A 19,226-nucleotide genomic window follows, 5' to 3' on the forward strand; every position below is an offset into this window, starting at 1 on the left:
ACTAATCAGTTTCAGCTTTGGGACTTGAAGACGTGGCAGTCTTGTCTTTATGTTTTGGAAAATTGGAGATAGAATGTGTACTTAAATCAATTTTTTTACTTAGGTTAATGATGGATTGGTTAACATGCATAATCTATAATTTGTTTTATCATATTTTAGTACTTTGATAAAAAAAAAATTATTTTACTGTTATTTCTTTATTCTATGTTTCAATTCACTTAATTGTATTTAATATTGATTAATTGGTATACTTATTTATTTAGTTATATAATTATTTATTTTATGTGAATTTTAGTTTACTTAATGTATTTCAATTTTATAGTTAATGATAAATATTTATGATAAAAAAATATAAAATATTAAAATAAAATAATTATTGTTTTGGACATGAGATCGAGTTATTTTAAATATTTATACAAATTCTTCTATACAAATTCTTCTTCTAAATTAAGTCTTCACCTTCTTTCCATTGTTCAGAGATGCCTATCAAAAGTTCTTCGATACTAAAGTTAGTAAATCTTTTGTACGAAAATTCAGTGTAATGACAATAAATACATATAATTTTCATTTACTTTATAGAAAAAAACTAATTTATCAATTACATATATGTTCCTAGCCGTTCGATCTTACCTGTTAATTCTACTATATTCAACTTACTTCTTACCTTTTAGACTAGTCTAACTTGTTTTGTGTGAAGTATCATATATGACCGTGTGAGTCATAGATACGATTATTATAACATTTATATAATTAGTTTAAGATTTTATTTATGTATGTGGGTCACCAATCATTATATGTTAGACACCAATAAAACTAGTTGATAATTTTGATCTTGGACTGACCAAAACGGAAATAACCTTGCCATCCTATTTTTACTTCGACTCTTGAATAATGGTTGGACTATTGAAAGTTCCATAGTTTAATTTTTTATTATTATCTTTTACCAATTAAAATACTAAATATGAAAAAAAAAATCCAATAGAAAATAAAATAAGAGAAATTGTAAAAAGATTAAATAAAAAAAAATAAAAAATAATCTAACATTTGTTTTTAACAATTAATTTTATCTATGGGTCCCTTCCTTCAATACCAAGGTGAAACATTGTAACTATCACTCCTCCAATGGCACGTATATATATAACCACAAACATTATCGATTAAGACGCATTATCACAACGCACTGCACTGTTCCACTCGCTTTCACCTCTCTGTTTTTCCATTTCAGCGAAAATGCCAGGTCTCACAGCACCCTCTGATTACTCCCAGGAGCCTCCGCGTCACCCTTCTCTTCTTATCAACGCCAAGGCAAGTCAATTTACTATCCCTTACTCTCTCTGTGTTTCCCAATTTTTCCAAACGCTACTCACAAATCGCCGCCGCGTTTTTCCTTTTTCCGTTTCAGACGCCATTCAATGCCGAGCCACCGCGTTCTGCCTTGGTTGCCTCCTACGTCACCCCTTCCGATTTCTTTTACAAGAGGAATCACGGTCCGATACCCGTCGTTGAGGACATAAACAGGTTCCTCCATCGCTGTGCCATAACTATGTAGGTTTTAGTTTATCTTGCTTTGTGACGTGTTTGGTTTTGAGGAGCAGATACTCCGTGTTCGTGTCCGGTTTGCTGGAGCGTCCCAAACAGCTCATGATGAAAGATATCTGGTTAGTGTGTGTTTGGTATAGTTAATGTTTAAACTCGTGCATTGAATATCGTGATTCAGCTAGGATTGCCATGGCACGATTTGACGGTGAATATATTTAACATGTCAAATTAATTATATAGTTTTACAGAGTTGGTCGAATTGGTTCTTGCATGTTGTGAACTATGCATAAGGATATTTATTGATGATCATGGTTTTGAATTAGAGTCTCGGTTGTGGTTTGGTTGTATACCTTATAGTTTGGGAACTTAGAAACAAATGCGGTTGATGCAGCCACAGTTGTGGTCTTGTTGCATTCCTTGCACCGGGAAATTAGTAACAAATGCAGCCGATGCAGCCTTAATTATGGTTGTGTTGTTCCATTGTTCTGTTATCAGTCTTCAGGAATGGAGTTCATGCCCTTAGTCATGACTTGATGTTTTATTTCACAAACCTTGTATATTATCAATTTCTGGTTTTAAATGTTACTATGTTACTAGACATTATTTTTATGATAATATTTCAATCTACATTATTTTGCTGTGACTAAGTTTTATGGTTTGATATCATTTATGATTCACAATTCAAAAAATAGTTTGGGCAGTCCGGATTGAATAACCTTGCTTTCAAGAATTATTTGATTATATACTCAGTAAATATTGGACAAGTCACAATGATAGTGACGTTTCATTTATCTAAGAGTTATGGACAACACGAACCTGTTCTGGGAAAATAATTCTGGTTTTTTAATATTTGTCGTGTTTACAATGAAGTGACCATGTTATTTGATGACAGGATGCTCCCAAAGTATAATGTCACCGCTACATTACAGGTGTGTGCTCTTTTGCAGAACATGGATTAAATTGGAGCCATGGATCTTGTGCTATTGATAAGATAGTTACATCCTGCAAATGATTTATCTCAGTGTGCAGGTAATAGAAGGACTGCTATGAGCAAGACCAAAACAGTGAGGGGAGTTGGCTGGGATGTTTCTGCTATTGGAAATGGTTAGTATTGTCAGCTTTCTTGGAATAATGTGATGAAAATTGACATGATAAAGGATTGAATGAGCTTTTTTTTGTTTGGGTGGGGGTCAGGAAGGAAATCTAAAGCCTGCAATGGAAGGGGAGGGTAGATCAAATTGTAAATTACCTGGCTTAGGACTGAGTGATTCTTTGGATTCCCATTCAATACGCACATAAAAACTCATGTCAAATCGAACCTTTTATGTGAAAGCTATAATGTCTAGCCTCTGGTTCAACGCTCATACAACTTTTATGAAGGTGGAAACAAATAAAACACATTGAACTCTTGATTAATTAATTTCCAAAGCAACTTGGATGGCTCTTGAGTACTTAGCTACAAACTAAAGCTCTGTCATAATAAATACAAACTAAAACATATTATATTTTCCTTTCTCAGCTATATGGGGTGGTGCCAAATTGTCTGATGTTCTAGAACTCGTTGGGATTCCAAAGTTGACTAGTGTAACTCAATTTGGTGGAAGACATGTCGAGTTTGTAAGCGTTGATAAGTGCAAGGTGATGTTTACGGCTCGTATGTTTATTCCAGATACTTTGACTTCATTTTGATTATTTATACTACCCAGTTGAAGTGTTTTATTGATTTTTTTCAATAAAATTACAAAATACTGATAGGAGGAAAATGGAGGCCCATACAAGGCTTCAATACCACTTAGTCAGGCCACAAATCCCGAAGCAGATGTTCTGCTAGCTTATGAAATGAATGGTGAAGTAAGTAGCTTTGACTATGCTATCTTCTTGCGGCACAGAAGTTTTCAAGATTTTTTTATTATGAGATTTCATTATTTTGTAGAAGAAACAAATATAAAAGGGTTCTCTGTTCATGCCACACTGTAGGTTTCTGATGTCTTTACTAGAAGTACTGCTATGTACGTTTCATTGTTTAATTTGTTTGTGAGATATTGAACGAATATAGTTCGTGTTTATTACATGAATGGTTTCCTTTTTTTGTTTTTTGTAAGTTTTGGTCATTGAGACACATGATTTCTCCTTGTGTAAGTTTTAATTTCTAATGGGAAGCTGCATGCAAAGGCTTGCTAAGTCGGTTACTCAACCTCCCATCAATAATTCTGCAAATAGGTTCATAGCAACATTGGTAGGATCGTGAGTATAAGCATAGACGTAGAGGGAAGGACCAAAGGTTTTGATGGTGTATGTTAGGAGAGAACACAGTGAGAAGTGTAAAGTGACGAGGTAGCTAGTGTAACAGAATTGCCAAATGTTTAAGTGGGGCATTGGGGGCATAGAGAATGAGGAGAAAGGTCATCTTGGATATCGTGAACTTTGATAAGGCCAAAGGGTAGTAACCTCTTTGTAGGAGCCTAGCTCTGTGGTATCAGATTCATTTCTTCTATTTTTTCTTTTTGTTTGCAAATAATACAAATCCTTCCTTGATTTACATTTTCATTTCCTTGTTTTTTGGTTTGTAACAATTTGGTCTACTCAACTGCATTAGAGAGAGGAAGGAGTGGTCCTTAGTGACAAAACTAGCAAATGCCATTAAAGGAGATGGAGGCTAAGGTTATACCACTAGAGACAGGTTGTAGGCCTCAAAACTGTCATGCGAGCTATAAAGTTCAAGGCTGAAGAGAATCATGAGAGGCTATCTGAGTTTTGTGATCCATTTTTTTGGCAGAGAAACATCAATGGTAAATAGTATTCTCTTGAAAAATGTTGATTCACTGAAAAAACGTTGATAGTAAACTGTACTGACTTAGAAAACATCAACTTGTAAACTGTACTTGTTGGAAAAAAGATGGTAGTAAACAATATTCATAGGAAAATTGTTGACTGGTACTCGTCGTTAATATGTTGGAAAAGAATTGTGATTGTTGCTGGTAATATTGTATCCAACATAAACATTGATGAAAGGGGACAAAAACAGGAGCAGGTAACCTAGCAGCAAAGGTTATTGAACAAATCAATGAACTGGTTAATTGACTTGAAATAAGATTGAAGGCATATGTAGGAACAAGGAGAACAAATTCCTTTAGAAAATAACTTTAGAGTCATTGGATAATGTTATGAGATGAGGAATTTTAGGAAAAGAAAGGAAAGAAAACATATAGCGGTATGGCCTTAAATATGATCAAAAGAACTTGAGTCAATTATCTGTAAACTTTGACTATAACTGGTTGTGAAATGAAAGTTGTTGACAAACTGGGATTTGTGGATGATTGTGCTCGGTTGTTGGATTTCAACCTCAGATATTCCTTATATTTCTCATAAAAAAACTTTAGTCCAACAACCTCATATTTAGATACTGGCTATCTTGTTAGGAAAGCTATGGAGAAAGTAGCAGTTTTCTTGGGTATGACCCACTTTTTTACAATATGTGCATTGAGGATGTCCTCTACTGCTACATCCTATTGTAATACCACAAACTCCTCTTCCACATGTAGATACTTGAAAATTTCTACCTTAAGAGTTGGAACACGAAAAAAGTCATTTTACTATAGGTAGTTTATGCATGTATGGAGAAGATTTAAACCCTACTACAGTGGAGTGTAGCCCTATCACGGAAAGCTAGAAGGTCAAGAATAACTATAGGCAAAGCCATTAAGAAGGATTAAGTAGTCAATGATTTGCCTAATGACTATAGATGTGATTAGCAGTTGCACATTATCATTGCGATGTTGGATCTAGGTAGCCAAACCCACCTAATAGGAAAGAGGCTTAGAGAGTCATAACCTATGAAAAGAACATGAATATTAGAATGCTTTTATTGTGTGTGTGTAATCAACTCCTTTTTTCTAAAATTATAACAATAATTATGTTAGATATGAAATGGAGGCCCTCATCAAATCTGTGTTCTTGGTGGAAAAAGAGGAAACAACATATAGGAGACTCATTAACATTCTGAATAATATGATATGATATGAAATGTATTATTGTATTCCAAGAGAGTAACACCTATTTTTGCCAACAAGTACGTCAGGCACTAGTGTGGATTTTGACCTGTCATACATATGACAGAAATCAAGTATCTTTTATTTATAATATTTATTGATTTTCCTTTTTTACATTTTTGCTACTTCACATGTATCCAATAAATTCACAGTAGAATACAATTGCTTCCTTCTAGGTAACGAGAAGAACATCTAAGGGGTATGCATGAGTACAATTCATCATAGACATTGAATGATAAATATTTTTAATGTATCTTTCCTTTGTAACGCAATTATACATTATACTTTCATCTGGATTTTTCTTTTGGCTTTGGATGGTAATGTATATTATGTTATTATTATTTTTGTTAGCGTCTTCAGCTCAGTTTAATATCCCTTTCATTAGCCTCTGAACAGAGATCATGGGTATCCATTACGTGTGGTTGTACCTGGTGTCATTGGAGCCCGGTCTGTTAAATGGCTGGAAGAGATCAATATCATTGCAGAAGAATGCCAGGTCTAATATATTATGTAGAGTTGTAATGATGTACCAAAAAATTCCCGTTCAAAATGCCCTATAACTTTACATTATCATGTATCAGGGTTTTTTCATGCAAAAGGACTACAAAATGTTTCCACCATCAGTTAATTGGGATAATATTGATTGGTCCACCCGCAGACCCCAAATGGATTTCCCAGTTCAGGTATTTTGATTATTTTACTGTTTTTGCTTTCCTTTTTTAAGTAAAAAATCCTCTTAGTATTTCTTAAACCATGTTTTGTACTGATAGGATTATTTTATGAATATATATGTTAGGAGGAAGGTTGTTAAAGAACAGGTTGTTGTTAGGAGGTTTGGAGAGGGGAGAGACTTTCGGAGAAAGTCTATATATAGTGGGGGTGGTCTGGTTTAGGCAGTTTTGGAATTTTGAGAGAACAGAGAGGACAAGATTATTGCTATCCTATGTAGGAGGAAACTGTCCCCGGAAACAATTTTACAGGTTGCTTTGTGTGGCTACAGTCAAATAATCAGACTATTTCCTGTGTTTTGGATGCATGATACTTTGTTTTTTGTGTGTGAGTACTGATAACCAGGTTTCTTTTATCAAGAAACCTATAATTTGTTGCATGTTGAGTAATCAGGCCATGCTGAACCAAGCAGAGTAAGTGTATGTTTGTTTTACCAAACCTCTTTGAAAGTATTGAAATGGTGACAGGACCCAAAACAAGTGGGGAAGACCTCGCATGTCTATCATAGAAGAAAAAGTAAAAAGAGGTTAAAATTGTAATTAGTTGTAACCGGGTAGTTAGTATGTGTTTTGGTATAGTAATTATGTCCTTTGTTATAGTGGAGTATTTTTCAGATCATGTTATTACATTGATATACTGGGCTTTTCTAGTGTGAAAAAGACAGAGCTCCCTTTGTGAGGGCGGCTGAGTGTGGAGGAGTGGTGTAATTTGTTTACCCAGGTGTGTGTTGGTACTTGTGAATGAATACAAACATTTTATGTTTTACTCTTTTTGTAGCAGAGGTGTTGTGTATTAGGATTTCTGTTTCTTGGTTTCCTAACAAAAGCTAATACTTATTTTTTTGTTTTGTGGCAGTGTGTTATATGTTCTCTAGAAGATGTGAGCACAATAAAGCCTGGGAAGGTTAGTTTATTTAATCAAGTGTATACCTGTTTGGATGGGCTTCTCCACAAGTTCCTTTTATGAGAGAAAAATTGAAATTGGCTTATTCATAAGCTAATTTGCAGAAGCTCACTCTCGGCTTCTCTAATTTTAGCTTATTGCCAAATCAAATTCTGTTTTTTTTCTTTGATTTCTTCCCTAGTAGAGTTTACTCAGAAACTCATCCAAACAGGTCTATAATGGGTATTCATGCATGAAAACGTGGGAAGCATTAATTCTCCTTTGCTTCTTTTTTTTTATAAGTTACATGAATGTGTTTTTATTAGTAGCTATGAAGTTCCACAACATATAAATTTGCTTTGTTTTTTCTTTATCTTGATCTCATTAAACATGGCATGCACCTTTGGAACTTTGACTAGAATTTTCTAGTGTTCAATTATCATCACTGTATTTTACTTTTTGCTTCAAAACATATTGTTCATGTTCCCTAATCGATTCTTGTACTGAGATTTTTTTTTTCCTCTAAAGTAAATTTAAATTATATTTTTATTTGAAGTTCCCTGAAATTGAAAACACGTACACATCCTTTCTTTGCCCAAATGAATTTTCAATACGAACTTATCCATCCATCTAAACTCAAATTTTGGCATATCTTTCATTTCATGAGTTTTAGCTATTTTTTTTTGTACATTTTCTGTCCTTGTCGTAATTGACTAAATCTTAATTCTTGCACATCGTGTGCAGGTAAAAATTAGTGGTTATGCGGCCTCAGGAGGTGGCAGAGGCATTGAGAGAGTAGATGTGTCTATTGATGGAGGCAAAACATGGATGGAAGCTTCAAGATATCAGAAAAGTGGTGTTCCCTATATATCGGACCATGCCAGCAGTGACAAATGGGCATGGGTATTCTTTGAAGTCACAGTTGATATTTGTCATAGCACTGAGATTATTGCAAAAGCGGTATGTCATCCCATTGTTGTGATGCTATTATCTTTTCCAATGTAGCTAATGAGTCTGTACATTTGTTAACTTGTATAGAGATATCATGTACAACCATAATGGTAGGATAATGGTCATTCGATTCAAATTATAAGTGGTTAAAGTCATCTACTGTTTGGGTTAGTGATTAACCGTGTTAAAGTAGTGAAAACTAGGTATAGGGTTAATTTTCCTTGTGTAGAAAATACATATAGGGTGATATATTTATAGTGAAGAATAATGAAGAAAATGTGGGCTAAAGCCCAGATAAACATAATATTGTAACTAACAATATCTAACACTCTCTCAAGTTGGTGTACATAAATTGAATGTACCAAACTTATTACTAATATAATCAATTCTAGCTCCCTATAAAAACTTTAGTGAAAATATATGCTAATTGATCATTTGAGTTAACAAAATCAATCTTGATATCTTCAAGTACAATCTTTTCTTGAATAAAATGATATTCAATCTCAATGTGATTAGTCCTTTCATGAAAGACAAGATTAGAGCTAATATGAAGAGCAACTTGATTGTCACATACAAGGGTGTTTTGAGTGACATCTTTAAATTGCAATTCTTTAAGTAATTGTTTAAGCCAAACAAGTTTGCAAGTAGCTAAGGCATAATTTTATATTCTGCTTCAGCACTAGATCTTGCCACAATACTTTGTTTCTTGCCCTTTCAAAAATCAAGTTACTGCCAATGGAAACACAGTATCCAAAAGTAGATCTTCTATCAGAAGAAGGTCCTACTCGATCAATTTCTGAATAATAGACAACTTTAGCATTATTGTTATGACCATATAGAAAACCTTTTCTTGGAAATCCTTTAATGTACTTTTATATATGAATAATGACCTTCCAATGATCTTTAAAATTAGGAATGAGAAACTGACTCACCACACTAATTGCAAAGGAAATGTCAAGATAAATAACAGTAAGATAGTTCAATTTTCCAACTAATCTTTTGTGCTTCTTAGGATATGAAAGAGGCTCCCCGAATTAGGTAGGAGTTTGGTATTGGGATTCATGGGTGTGTCAACATATTTTTAGTTCATCAACCCACAATTTTCTCCAAAATATGCAATGCATACTTCTTTTGAGATATGACAATACTATTGTTGGATTGTGCTACCTCAATCTCCAAGAAATATTTGAGTTTGTCAAGATCTTTAGTTTGAAAGTGGTAACAAATGTACTGTTTCATTTGAGAGATGCCATGGTGACCACTGCCTATAAGAACAATATCATTAGCATATACTATTAAGTGACGGTAAAGAACTAAATGATCTGCCTCTTTGTGAGTGAGACCAAACTATTGAATAACATTGTTAAAATTTTCAAATCAAGCCCTAGGAGACTATTTCAAGTCATATAAAGATTTGAGGAGATAACATACCAGTCCAGAAGACTTTCCCGAGGAACAAAACTTGGAGATTGTTCCATATAAATATTTTCCTATAAATCATCATTAAGAAAAGCATTTTTGATATCCGATTGTTGAAGAGGTCATTGTTGAAGAGCAATCATGACTTTAAATAAGTGAACAAAAGTCATCTTTGTCACAGGAGAAAAAGTATCATTATAATCCAAACAAAAAATTCGAACGTAACCTTTGGCCACAAGATGAGCTTAGAGATGATCAATAGTACCATTAGGACCAACTTTAATATCAAAGACCCACCTACAACCACCAATGGATTTCCAATGCAGTAATTGGATGAGCTCCCTTGTTCCTCTATTATGATGAGCTAAGGCATCACCTAGAGATTTTGGAATTAACATAATAGAAATAAATGAAAGATTGGTATAAAAAGATGGAGATAATGTATGATATAACTCAAAGGAGTGTAATGGAGAGATGGTTTACAGTACAACATATACCTTTATGAAGGCCAATTGGTAGTTCAGACTCCATTGTCAAAGCTGGAGGGGATGGAGGATTAGGCACTAGAAGTGAGTCATCTGGTGGATGATGAGAATGTTGTCGTCAATTATACACATGAAGGGTTGGTGGAGGTGGACTAAATACAAAAGAAGGATCACAGATAATAGGAATATTAACTATAGTAAAGGTGGAGATAGGAATGGAGAAGGAGACTTGTTGAATGTGACATCAACTGAAATAAAATAATGGTTAAGAGAGGGAGAGAAACATTTATATCCTTTTTTGGATACAGTGAATCCTAAAAAGATCATGTTAAGAAATGAACTTTAAGCCCATCTCAATCCCACAAAATCGGCTTGTAACGTGAGGTTTACGCCCACGTATATATTTTAAACTTATCTTATTTCTATTTGATATGGGATCTTCAACACATCCGTTCCTGTCGAGGCATATACTTCTTGAGCATGGGATTAGACACTAATAGGTGACCAATAGCAGCCTGATAGTAGGTGGCACGATATATCCAACAAACAACTAATCTCACTAGGATAGGTTCAAAAATATGGCTTTGATATTATGTTAAAGTAGTGATAACTAGGTATAGGATTAATTCCCCTCATGTAGAAAATACACATAGGATGCGATATTTATAATGGAGAATAATGAAGAAAATATGGAGGCAATACGTATAGGGTTAATTCCCCTTATTTATATTTGGAGTTAAACGTTGGAGGCAATACGCATTGCTGCTAGATTCTACCTGCTAGTACCGTAGAAGAAAACATGTCATAGTTTTCCAGAGATTAGGCGTGAGAATGTGTTGAGTTGAGTTAGAAGAGAGGAGGTAAGCAAAGTAGAAGGAGTAGGTTTAACCCTTTAGGACCTTCAAGCTCTAGATGCTATGTTAAACGGGATAAACATTTTATTAGTTGAAAGAACATAGGTTACACGGAAGAATTTAAAGGATCAGTGTAGTTGTGATAGTATAGTGACAGCTGTATAACTATCTATATATTAACGCCTTAGTTGACTATAATAATTAACAACATGGTCAGTTCTGTATTTGACTTAACTACTTGGCTAACAATTAACTGCCCAGGAAGTTGAATAACCACCCTTCTAATATGTTCACACCGTTTTCATTATGGTTCAGAGGGATCATCCCTCTAATTTAATCGGAGATATTTTTTGACACCTTTTGTCTAATTTGCAGGTAGATTCTTCTGCTAATGTCCAGCCTGAAAAGGTTGAAGACATCTGGAACCTGAGAGGGATTTTAAACACTTCATGGCACCGGGTAAAAGTCCAAGCGAGTCACTCAAACATGTAAAAGTAGCACCAATATTTGACGTTTGGCACTTACAAATATCTCCTCTTTTTGCACTCAAAACACTGAACAAGGCACCAAGGTATCGCGAAAAGCTGTGTAGTCTTTTTATACAAATAAGCTATGGGAAAGGTGTTATATATAACTAATCGCTGTACTCTAGTTTCGCAGAGTTTTTCATGGAATATCTGCTGCTCCTCTTCAAGGAAATAATTTGAGATCATCATTATGCATTTACTTTTCACTCATTTTATCATTTTCCCCGCACCTTAAATTGTGTCACATCTACGCATTTGATTTAGTAACGTATATTACATTATTCATCCACCACCACCACCGAATAAGCAAATCATGATCCTCTACCACGTTGTTGATAAAGAAAAAAGATCCTCTATCATATGTCACAACTAGCACATGAATAAATTTGTTAGACTGTTATGGAAAACAGACATGCTTGTTTTCTCACGATTCTTTTTATATATTAAAGAAACACTTTGTATTCAAAACTTGAATAAGAATACACATACTTCTTTCACTAAATGTCTTTGCAGATTTCTTCCTATGGTATGTCGCTCCCCTTTCTTTGGAATGGTGTGTCAAGCTTTGGTTGCTAATACCAAATACATATTTGTTGACAAAACTTTCGTGGTACCACCCATTACATATTCACACCATTTTGCTTGGGAAAGATGTATCAATTTAGTGCACTCATGAATAACGAATTCCATCTCCCCATCACTAAGAGAGTGTTGTTTTCCTGAAAAATGTTATCTGGTATGATTTGATTTGTGTTTCAGAGTTTCAATAGGAAATCTATAATTTCAAGCAATAAACATTGGGTGAAACTGAATTTTTCACTAAGCTTAAAAGGTTGTGGAAGGAGTTTGAATGTTGTAGGCCGATTCTTACTTGCACTTGTCATGTTCAATGTAATTGTCACAATTAAGGTAAGAAATTACGGACATGAAGATACAATTATTTAGTTCCTAAATGGTTTGAATGACTATAGTCGAGCTAAATCTTAGATATTGTTAATGGATCCTTTACCTTCTCTAAACTACGCTTTTTCTATGATAATTCAATATGAAAGGCAAAGTAACCCAAGTTTTGATGAAGAAACCATAGTGTTTATTATAACAACTAATAATAGAAAGAACTTTGGTGGAGGCAAAGGCAATAACAATTGGAGACATGTTTCATGAAAGGTGTATGTTTCAGGTGTGGAAGTTAAGGTCAACGCTTTACTATTGTACGAGTTGCTAACAATCCAAATGTTTGTCATTATGCTTCCATTCATCTTTGTTATTCGCCCGTTATGCTTGGAGGTTACCTGCAGAAGGTACTATGATGTCAAAGTTAATAAAGATTTGACAGCTCAAACTATTAATGTATATTAAATGTCATCGTCTATTTATTTATCTCAAACCTATATTTATAAATTTCAGAATGAATGAGCTTTGGATTAGTGACGACCTAATTACAACCCAATTGGTAATAATCATACTTTGTATTAAATTGATTAATGTTATAGGTAATTTCTCTATAGGTTGACCGTTAATCTTGTTGGTCATAGTCGCACAGTCTCAAGAGTAGTGTGTGATCATGTTTGTGGCCTGGTTGACCGTTTGGACTGTTTAGTCCAAGGTTGACTAGACGATTATAAATAGAATTTTGTTTCTATTGTGAAAAGAATGGGCACATTGTTGATGTGTATTATAAGAAACACAAGTATCTTTTAATTATTTTTTTTAAGTAGTACATGATGTTGTCCATAAAGAGATTGAGCAAAATAAAGACAAACCAAGAAATGAGGATACAGAAATTCCTTAACCAATTATCACTTAAGACCATATAGAAGTTTTCTTACGCTAATACACAAATAGAATTTGCCAACCTTTTCAAGTCACACTTCAAATCAAGTCAACACCAATCTTCCTACAAAATCTCATCCATTGTAATGTGAAGTTTGTGCATTATTTTATCAATATTCTAACTCTTAGATATTAAATTCAGGAGCCAAAAATCATATATGTTACTTATTGATATTATTTGAAACATTTCATGAAATTAAATTTGTTAGTGGAACTTTACCTAATGGATATAAATCATGTTCATGTTCATGTTCACAAGCACTTTTACTTTTGAAAAATAAAAAGAATGGACAATAAATTTGAAAGAGTGAACTATCTGTCTTAGGATTTCATATATAGACAATAATGTCATATTTAGATATTTCATTACATTGTATGAGAGGGAAGAGAAGCGAATAAGAAAGGTCATATTTAGAAACTAGGTACAAAGCAAATAACATCTTTTCAATAAATTGTATGCAAGATAACTTATTATAACATTTTCTTTCAAGTTGAAACATACAAATTGAATTTTCAAACTTGGAACAAAAAAATTCAATTTGAGGTCCTCCCAGATTTTGTTAATACATCTATAAGTTGATAATTTGATCTGACAAACTAAGTCTAGATTTCTTTGAATAACAACTTTTTTTTAAGGTTAAAACCACTTAGGCGTCCCTGTTTTTGTAAGGTCTTTCCATTTTGGTCCCGTTCTTATAAAACTTCCCAATTGGGTCCTCAAAAGTGCTAATTTGAAGCAATTCAGTCCCTACCGTTAAAAATCGTTAACGGCCGTTTAAATATTAATGACGTGGCATTATAAATTAATTTTATATGAATAATTATTAATAAATATTTGTGTGATCAGGATTTTAGAAGGGTAAATTTGGAATAGAAAATAATTTCTTCTTCCTNCGCAGAACCCAAACATAGCTCCCACTTCATCTTCTTCCTCCGCAAAACCCAAAGTTCATCTTCTTCCTCAAACCAANCCCAAAACANAAATTTGCATATCTCGGAATTTCGATCTTTTTNCTCAGACCGAACAAAAATAACCAAATCCTTTATAAAACCCTAATTTCGATCTTTTTCCCCAATTCAATTTGGGATTTTTCTTATCCTTTCCGGTTTGGTTTGGTCTGCTTACAGGGGAACCATTCTTCTTCCCCTTCGTTTTCCTCTTCTAAGTCTCTGGTTCAAGCCGCAGAGCCCGCCACCGTCACAGTAGAGCCCGCCGCCAACGCTGCCAAGAGCCGATGGAGCTTCATAGGGTCAGTGGCGCTTCTCCCTCTGCTTCTTTTGTTCTTATAATTGTAGCCATCTCCCTGTATTGGGTTTCGTCTTCTGTATGTATCTACTGTGTGATGAACCGGAAGAGAGGATTTGATGCTTCGAATCCAAGAATTTGGATGGACTGGTGTGTGATGATGGGGAAGCGTAGTGGAGATTAGGGGGTTGATTTGGTCTTCTCAGTTTTGATTTGAATCTATTGGATGCATACAGAGGGGAGAGAGTTTGAGCGTGAGGGAAGATGGTGCTTCTTGTGCCCGAGTTGAAGATGATGGGCGAATCAAATTCCTTATGTTTAATGGATGAAATTGGCTCCAGTAGGGTGTCGAANGAAATTTCAATTTNCATTTTGAGAAGTTNCGTTCTTGTTTCCCAGTTTANGTTTTGAGTGTCAAANTTCTGGTTTGGGAAATCTTGTGCTCTTGATCTGGTTTGATCTTTTGCAGTGGTTGTGATGGCAGCGACAACCGTTTCGTGGTGGTTGACAACGGAGTTGCTCCTTTCTGACGTGAGATTATCGTGGTGGCTCCCACAGAAAACCCAGAGAGCGAAAATGGCGAACATGGTCTCCTTTGTTTTCCATTTTTCTTCTTCTTCTGCAGAACCCAAATCACCGAGTTCTTCCGATCTATTAATCTTAGGGTTTTGAATTTTTGGGATCTGGGTAGGTTTGTGATCTTGAGAAGATTAGAGTTTGTAGATCTAGTATTTTAATGTTTGGTAGTACTGTTGGGTGATGTTATTTGGGAAGAAGATGAATTCAGGTTCTGGGGAGGAGGAAGAAGAAAGTTCCCACTTTGCCCTTCTATAAAATCTATATTCATTAATAGTTTTTAATATAAAATTTATTTATAATGCCATGTCATCAAATTTAAACGGCCGTTAACAATTTTTAACTGTAGGGGTTGGATTGTTTCAAATTAGCACTTTTAAGGACCCAATTGGGAAGTTTTATAAGAACGGGACCAAAATGGGAAGACCTTACGAAAACAGGGACGCCTAAGTGGTTTTAACCTTTTTTTAATAAAATGACAATTAAGTTATATGTATTTACTTTTTTTTGGAACATTAGATTGTAAGCAATGTGTAGAGCAGTTTAGTTATCAAAATACATCTTCATATGTTAAACCTCATATAAATTTAATTCTTAGAGTAACTATTTTAGCCATATAAGTTCACAAGTAAGGGATGTCATTACACAACTTCAATAATTTATTGGCAAAAACATTATTGTTTTTTGCTTTTCCAATATAAAATATTTTTTTTCTAGAAAAAGGACAATATTTTGAAGTAAAATGTTTGTCCATACGAGAACCAACCTAATAAGCATCACAATATCCGAATACTTACGTATTCTCCTTATCTTCACAAATTAGACTTTGTCTTGGAGTCTTTTTGAGATTCCTTAGAATACAAATCACAACATTTTAAGGATTAATAGGATTATGCATGAATTGACTTACAACAATAATAATAGAAAGTATATATGGTCTAATAATGGTAAGATAAATAAGTTTTCCATCAAATATTCTATGTCTTTATGGTGCAAAGAAACCTTCCTCTATTTTGCCATTAATTTTTAATTTAGATCATTCAAAAATCTACTAGTATACAATCAATCTACAAGCATATTACACTCGTGTCATTATATATGAGCAAATAATGTTACAAATGATGCTGGTGATGTCTATAGAGTGAGAAAACACGTCAGGAAATATTATAGGAATTTTCGAAATGTTTTTGAGACATTAATGGAGTTTATTTTTAAAAGTTTTCTAATAACATTATAAGTTGCAATTGGAGTAATTGTTGTTTCGGCACAATTTTAATTATTTTCACGATATTGAAATAAATTTTTTAGATTTTCACTATTTTGTGATGGTATTAAAAGTCACCTTTTCTTAAATTAATTAATTGCACGTGATATCCTAAAAGGGTTATTCATATAACAATAACAAACAATCATGATTAATGCATAAAACAACACTTCTATATTAACACACAGACCAAACAACTCTGCTATAAGCTAACCTATACAGATCAACATGCATGCAACCCGGAATGATTGGACATAACTCAAATCATTCACATATATGTTCGTGTGGCTATTACAAGGCCAAGAATATACCAACAAATATACTAGGTTGATGTAGTAAACAAGCGTTGTATCCACAAGGATTTTGTGAAAATAACAATGTTATAATCAGTTTGATCTGATATAAGACTGTTTTTATGTAAAAAGTGTGAGAGTGAGGAGTGAGAGTGTTGTCATGTTAATCTAGAAATCAGTTTAAGTTATCAAAGGAATGATTATAGTATTAAAACCACGTTAGAGTCTGATTTCACAGATCCATCCTCTCTTGCATCTGGTCTTCCTTCAAGTTTGCAGCTTTACATGATCAAGGCTTGGGAGTGCTTTTTACAATACTCTAAGCCCATCTTGATACTTGGAGACTAGTATCTTTCCTATTGTCTAATATGAAACTTGTTAGTGACTTCGTACGACTCACCTGCATTACGAATAAGACTATATTCTAGTTGCATATCTCTGGCCTATTTCATCTAGAAACACATAAGAAAACTGATTGGACCACAACTAAAGACTAGATGCCTCTACACCATGCACCGCCTTAAGTGTTAAGTACTACTGCTTTTTGGCTTGATCATGCATCATCTTTAATTCTTTGAAAAATTATGGAAAAATCATAAAAAATTCGTCAATTCCTACTTTTCATCTTCTTTATATCCGATTATGTAATTATAAGATAAAAAGGGTTGTTTACATTCAAAATATGATCAATTAAAGCATGATAAGTGTCAAAATTATATGAAAATTTTGCGTATTCTAAACACTGATCACCCATCATGGGGCTCATATATATAGAAGATCTATTGAAGAAGATGTTTATCCATTCAAGTGTATCATCGTGGGGAGCTCTAGTGTTTCTAGTAAAGAAGAAGGATGAGAGCTCAAGGTTGTGTGTTGACTATCGGTAACTAAACAAGGTTACTAAAAAGAATAAGTGTCTTTTATCAAGGATTGACGACTTGTTAGATCAATTAAGGTGTGTCAGGGTGTTCACAAAGATTGACTTATGGTCTGACTATCATCATATCCTAGTCAAGCCAAAGGATGTACAAAAGATAGCTTTTAGATCACGCTACAGACACTATGAGTACGTAGTGACTTACGGCTTCGAACGGGGAGTGGGGTCCCGGGATGTAGGCGTAGGGGAGGAAGAAAGAACCTTTGTCACAATTTTCACTATGCCTTGAGGCTGCTTAGATGATTCCTCGAGTGCAACCTGTTCGAAAGACGCCTTAAACAAGTCCTTCTTTGTGGGATGTCATGATGCCTAAAGGATAACAAAAAATTTAGCTAAGTTAAAATCAAGTCAAACGCGTAAGTTGCACAAAGGAAACGCCATACCAAACACCTCAGAATTGAGGTTATTCCACCCAAGGCAGTTGATAAGTTTTCGGGAAGGGAGTTAGCGAGGCAAATTGTTGAGAGTGTTGACCGTTTTCGAGAAGGGAGTTGGCGAGGCAAATTTTGGCTATCCATCTTCATTAGAAAAGCGCGAGCGGACAAATTCTGTAATTTCCACTTTAAAGATTTTATCCTTGAAACCCTTGAATGAGAGAGAGAAAAGCTTGAACAAGGCTTTCCCTTGCTCAAAGATCAAAGATACCCAGCTATGCTTCGCGATAAACCGAGTATGGAAATAATGTAAAAAAGTGGCAAGGGTAGGTGTAAGGTCGAGCACCTGGCAAATCATCGCGAAAGCTTGGATATAGGCCCAACTATTCGGGTGAAGCTGAGAAGGAGCAATGTTTAAAACCTTTAAAATGTTCATCTGAAAGGAACTGAATGGGAGTCGTACGAACAATTCATGAAAGAGGTACGCGTACGTGAAAAAGAAGTCTTTTAGACTATTCCCCTTCCCTAGAAAGATGCGTTTGTTTCCCTTACAGGCCATCAACTTGAACAAAGGAGATTTTAGTATGCAGTTACGCTCGACCCAGTCCTTCAACTCAACTTTCGTCCTAAAACAAGTGGAAAAATCATTGACATCGTGGGACGCCCAGTCATAACCAGCGATGATAGCTAAAGCTTCCCTTTGCCCCTCTTCCTCCTCACGCCTTCGATTATCACCCCACCATATACAAAATTTCATTGATCACTCAACATTATCTCATTTTCTTCATTTTCAACCGCTGACTCGACATTTGAACCTTCATCCCACTCGATTGACCTGATGAAGGTAGACGAGGACTCCAACATCACTGTGGACGAGAAGCCATCGTCATTGCCTCACCCTCCCCTTCCCGAAGACTCCTCAAATGAAGATAAAGTCATAATAGCCATTGTCGCAACCGGAAAATCGCGACGGGACGACGACGATCCAAAAACGAAAACTAAATTCGAAAAATGTTTTGGAGTCGCCACCATAGTTTATTCTGGAAAACTATGGAAAAAACCATAAAATGATAAGGCAAGGTCTGGGAAAACTGAATTTCGGGTTCGGGAGTCGGTTACGTGTAGGGAAGGTATTAGCACCCTACAACGCCTGCCCTAAGGCAGTACCTTTAATTAAATGCGCGAATAAAGATATGGTTTGCAAAATATTTAACTATCCCAAGAACAATAAAATAAAGAAACAAAAATATTTTTTAGGTTTTTGGGCC

The 19,226-nt window shown here is 34.6% G+C and overlaps 1 protein-coding gene across 3 annotated transcripts; it reads left to right on the top strand.

Annotated features, from left to right (window-relative positions):
* The first annotated feature begins 1,148 nt into the window (after positions 1-1,148).
* Positions 1,149-12,129, top strand: LOC106772593 (sulfite oxidase). Of its 3 annotated transcripts, none has more exons than XR_002669289.1 (13): positions 1,231-1,305; positions 1,403-1,518; positions 1,596-1,658; positions 2,432-2,468; positions 2,562-2,643; positions 3,059-3,177; positions 3,295-3,390; positions 5,974-6,084; positions 6,170-6,271; positions 7,173-7,220; positions 7,944-8,159; positions 11,284-11,479; positions 11,949-12,129. XR_002669289.1 is itself a non-coding variant. In XM_014659100.2 (12 exons), the coding sequence occupies exons 1-12, from the start codon at positions 1,231-1,233 to the stop codon at positions 11,398-11,400; spliced, it is 1,182 nt and encodes a 393-aa protein (XP_014514586.1). In that variant the 5' UTR covers positions 1,149-1,230; the 3' UTR covers positions 11,401-11,653. The 3 variants fall into 3 exon arrangements, 1 of the variants encoding a protein (XP_014514586.1); XR_002669288.1 differs by lacking the exon at positions 11,949-12,129 and adding an exon at positions 11,561-11,910; XM_014659100.2 differs by lacking the exon at positions 11,949-12,129 and having other exon boundaries at positions 1,149-1,305; positions 11,284-11,653.
* Positions 12,130-19,226: the final 7,097 nt, after the last annotated feature.

This window comes from Vigna radiata, chromosome 1 (assembly GCF_000741045.1).
Source record: "Vigna radiata var. radiata cultivar VC1973A chromosome 1, Vradiata_ver6, whole genome shotgun sequence".
NCBI lineage: Eukaryota > Viridiplantae > Streptophyta > Magnoliopsida > Fabales > Fabaceae > Vigna > Vigna radiata.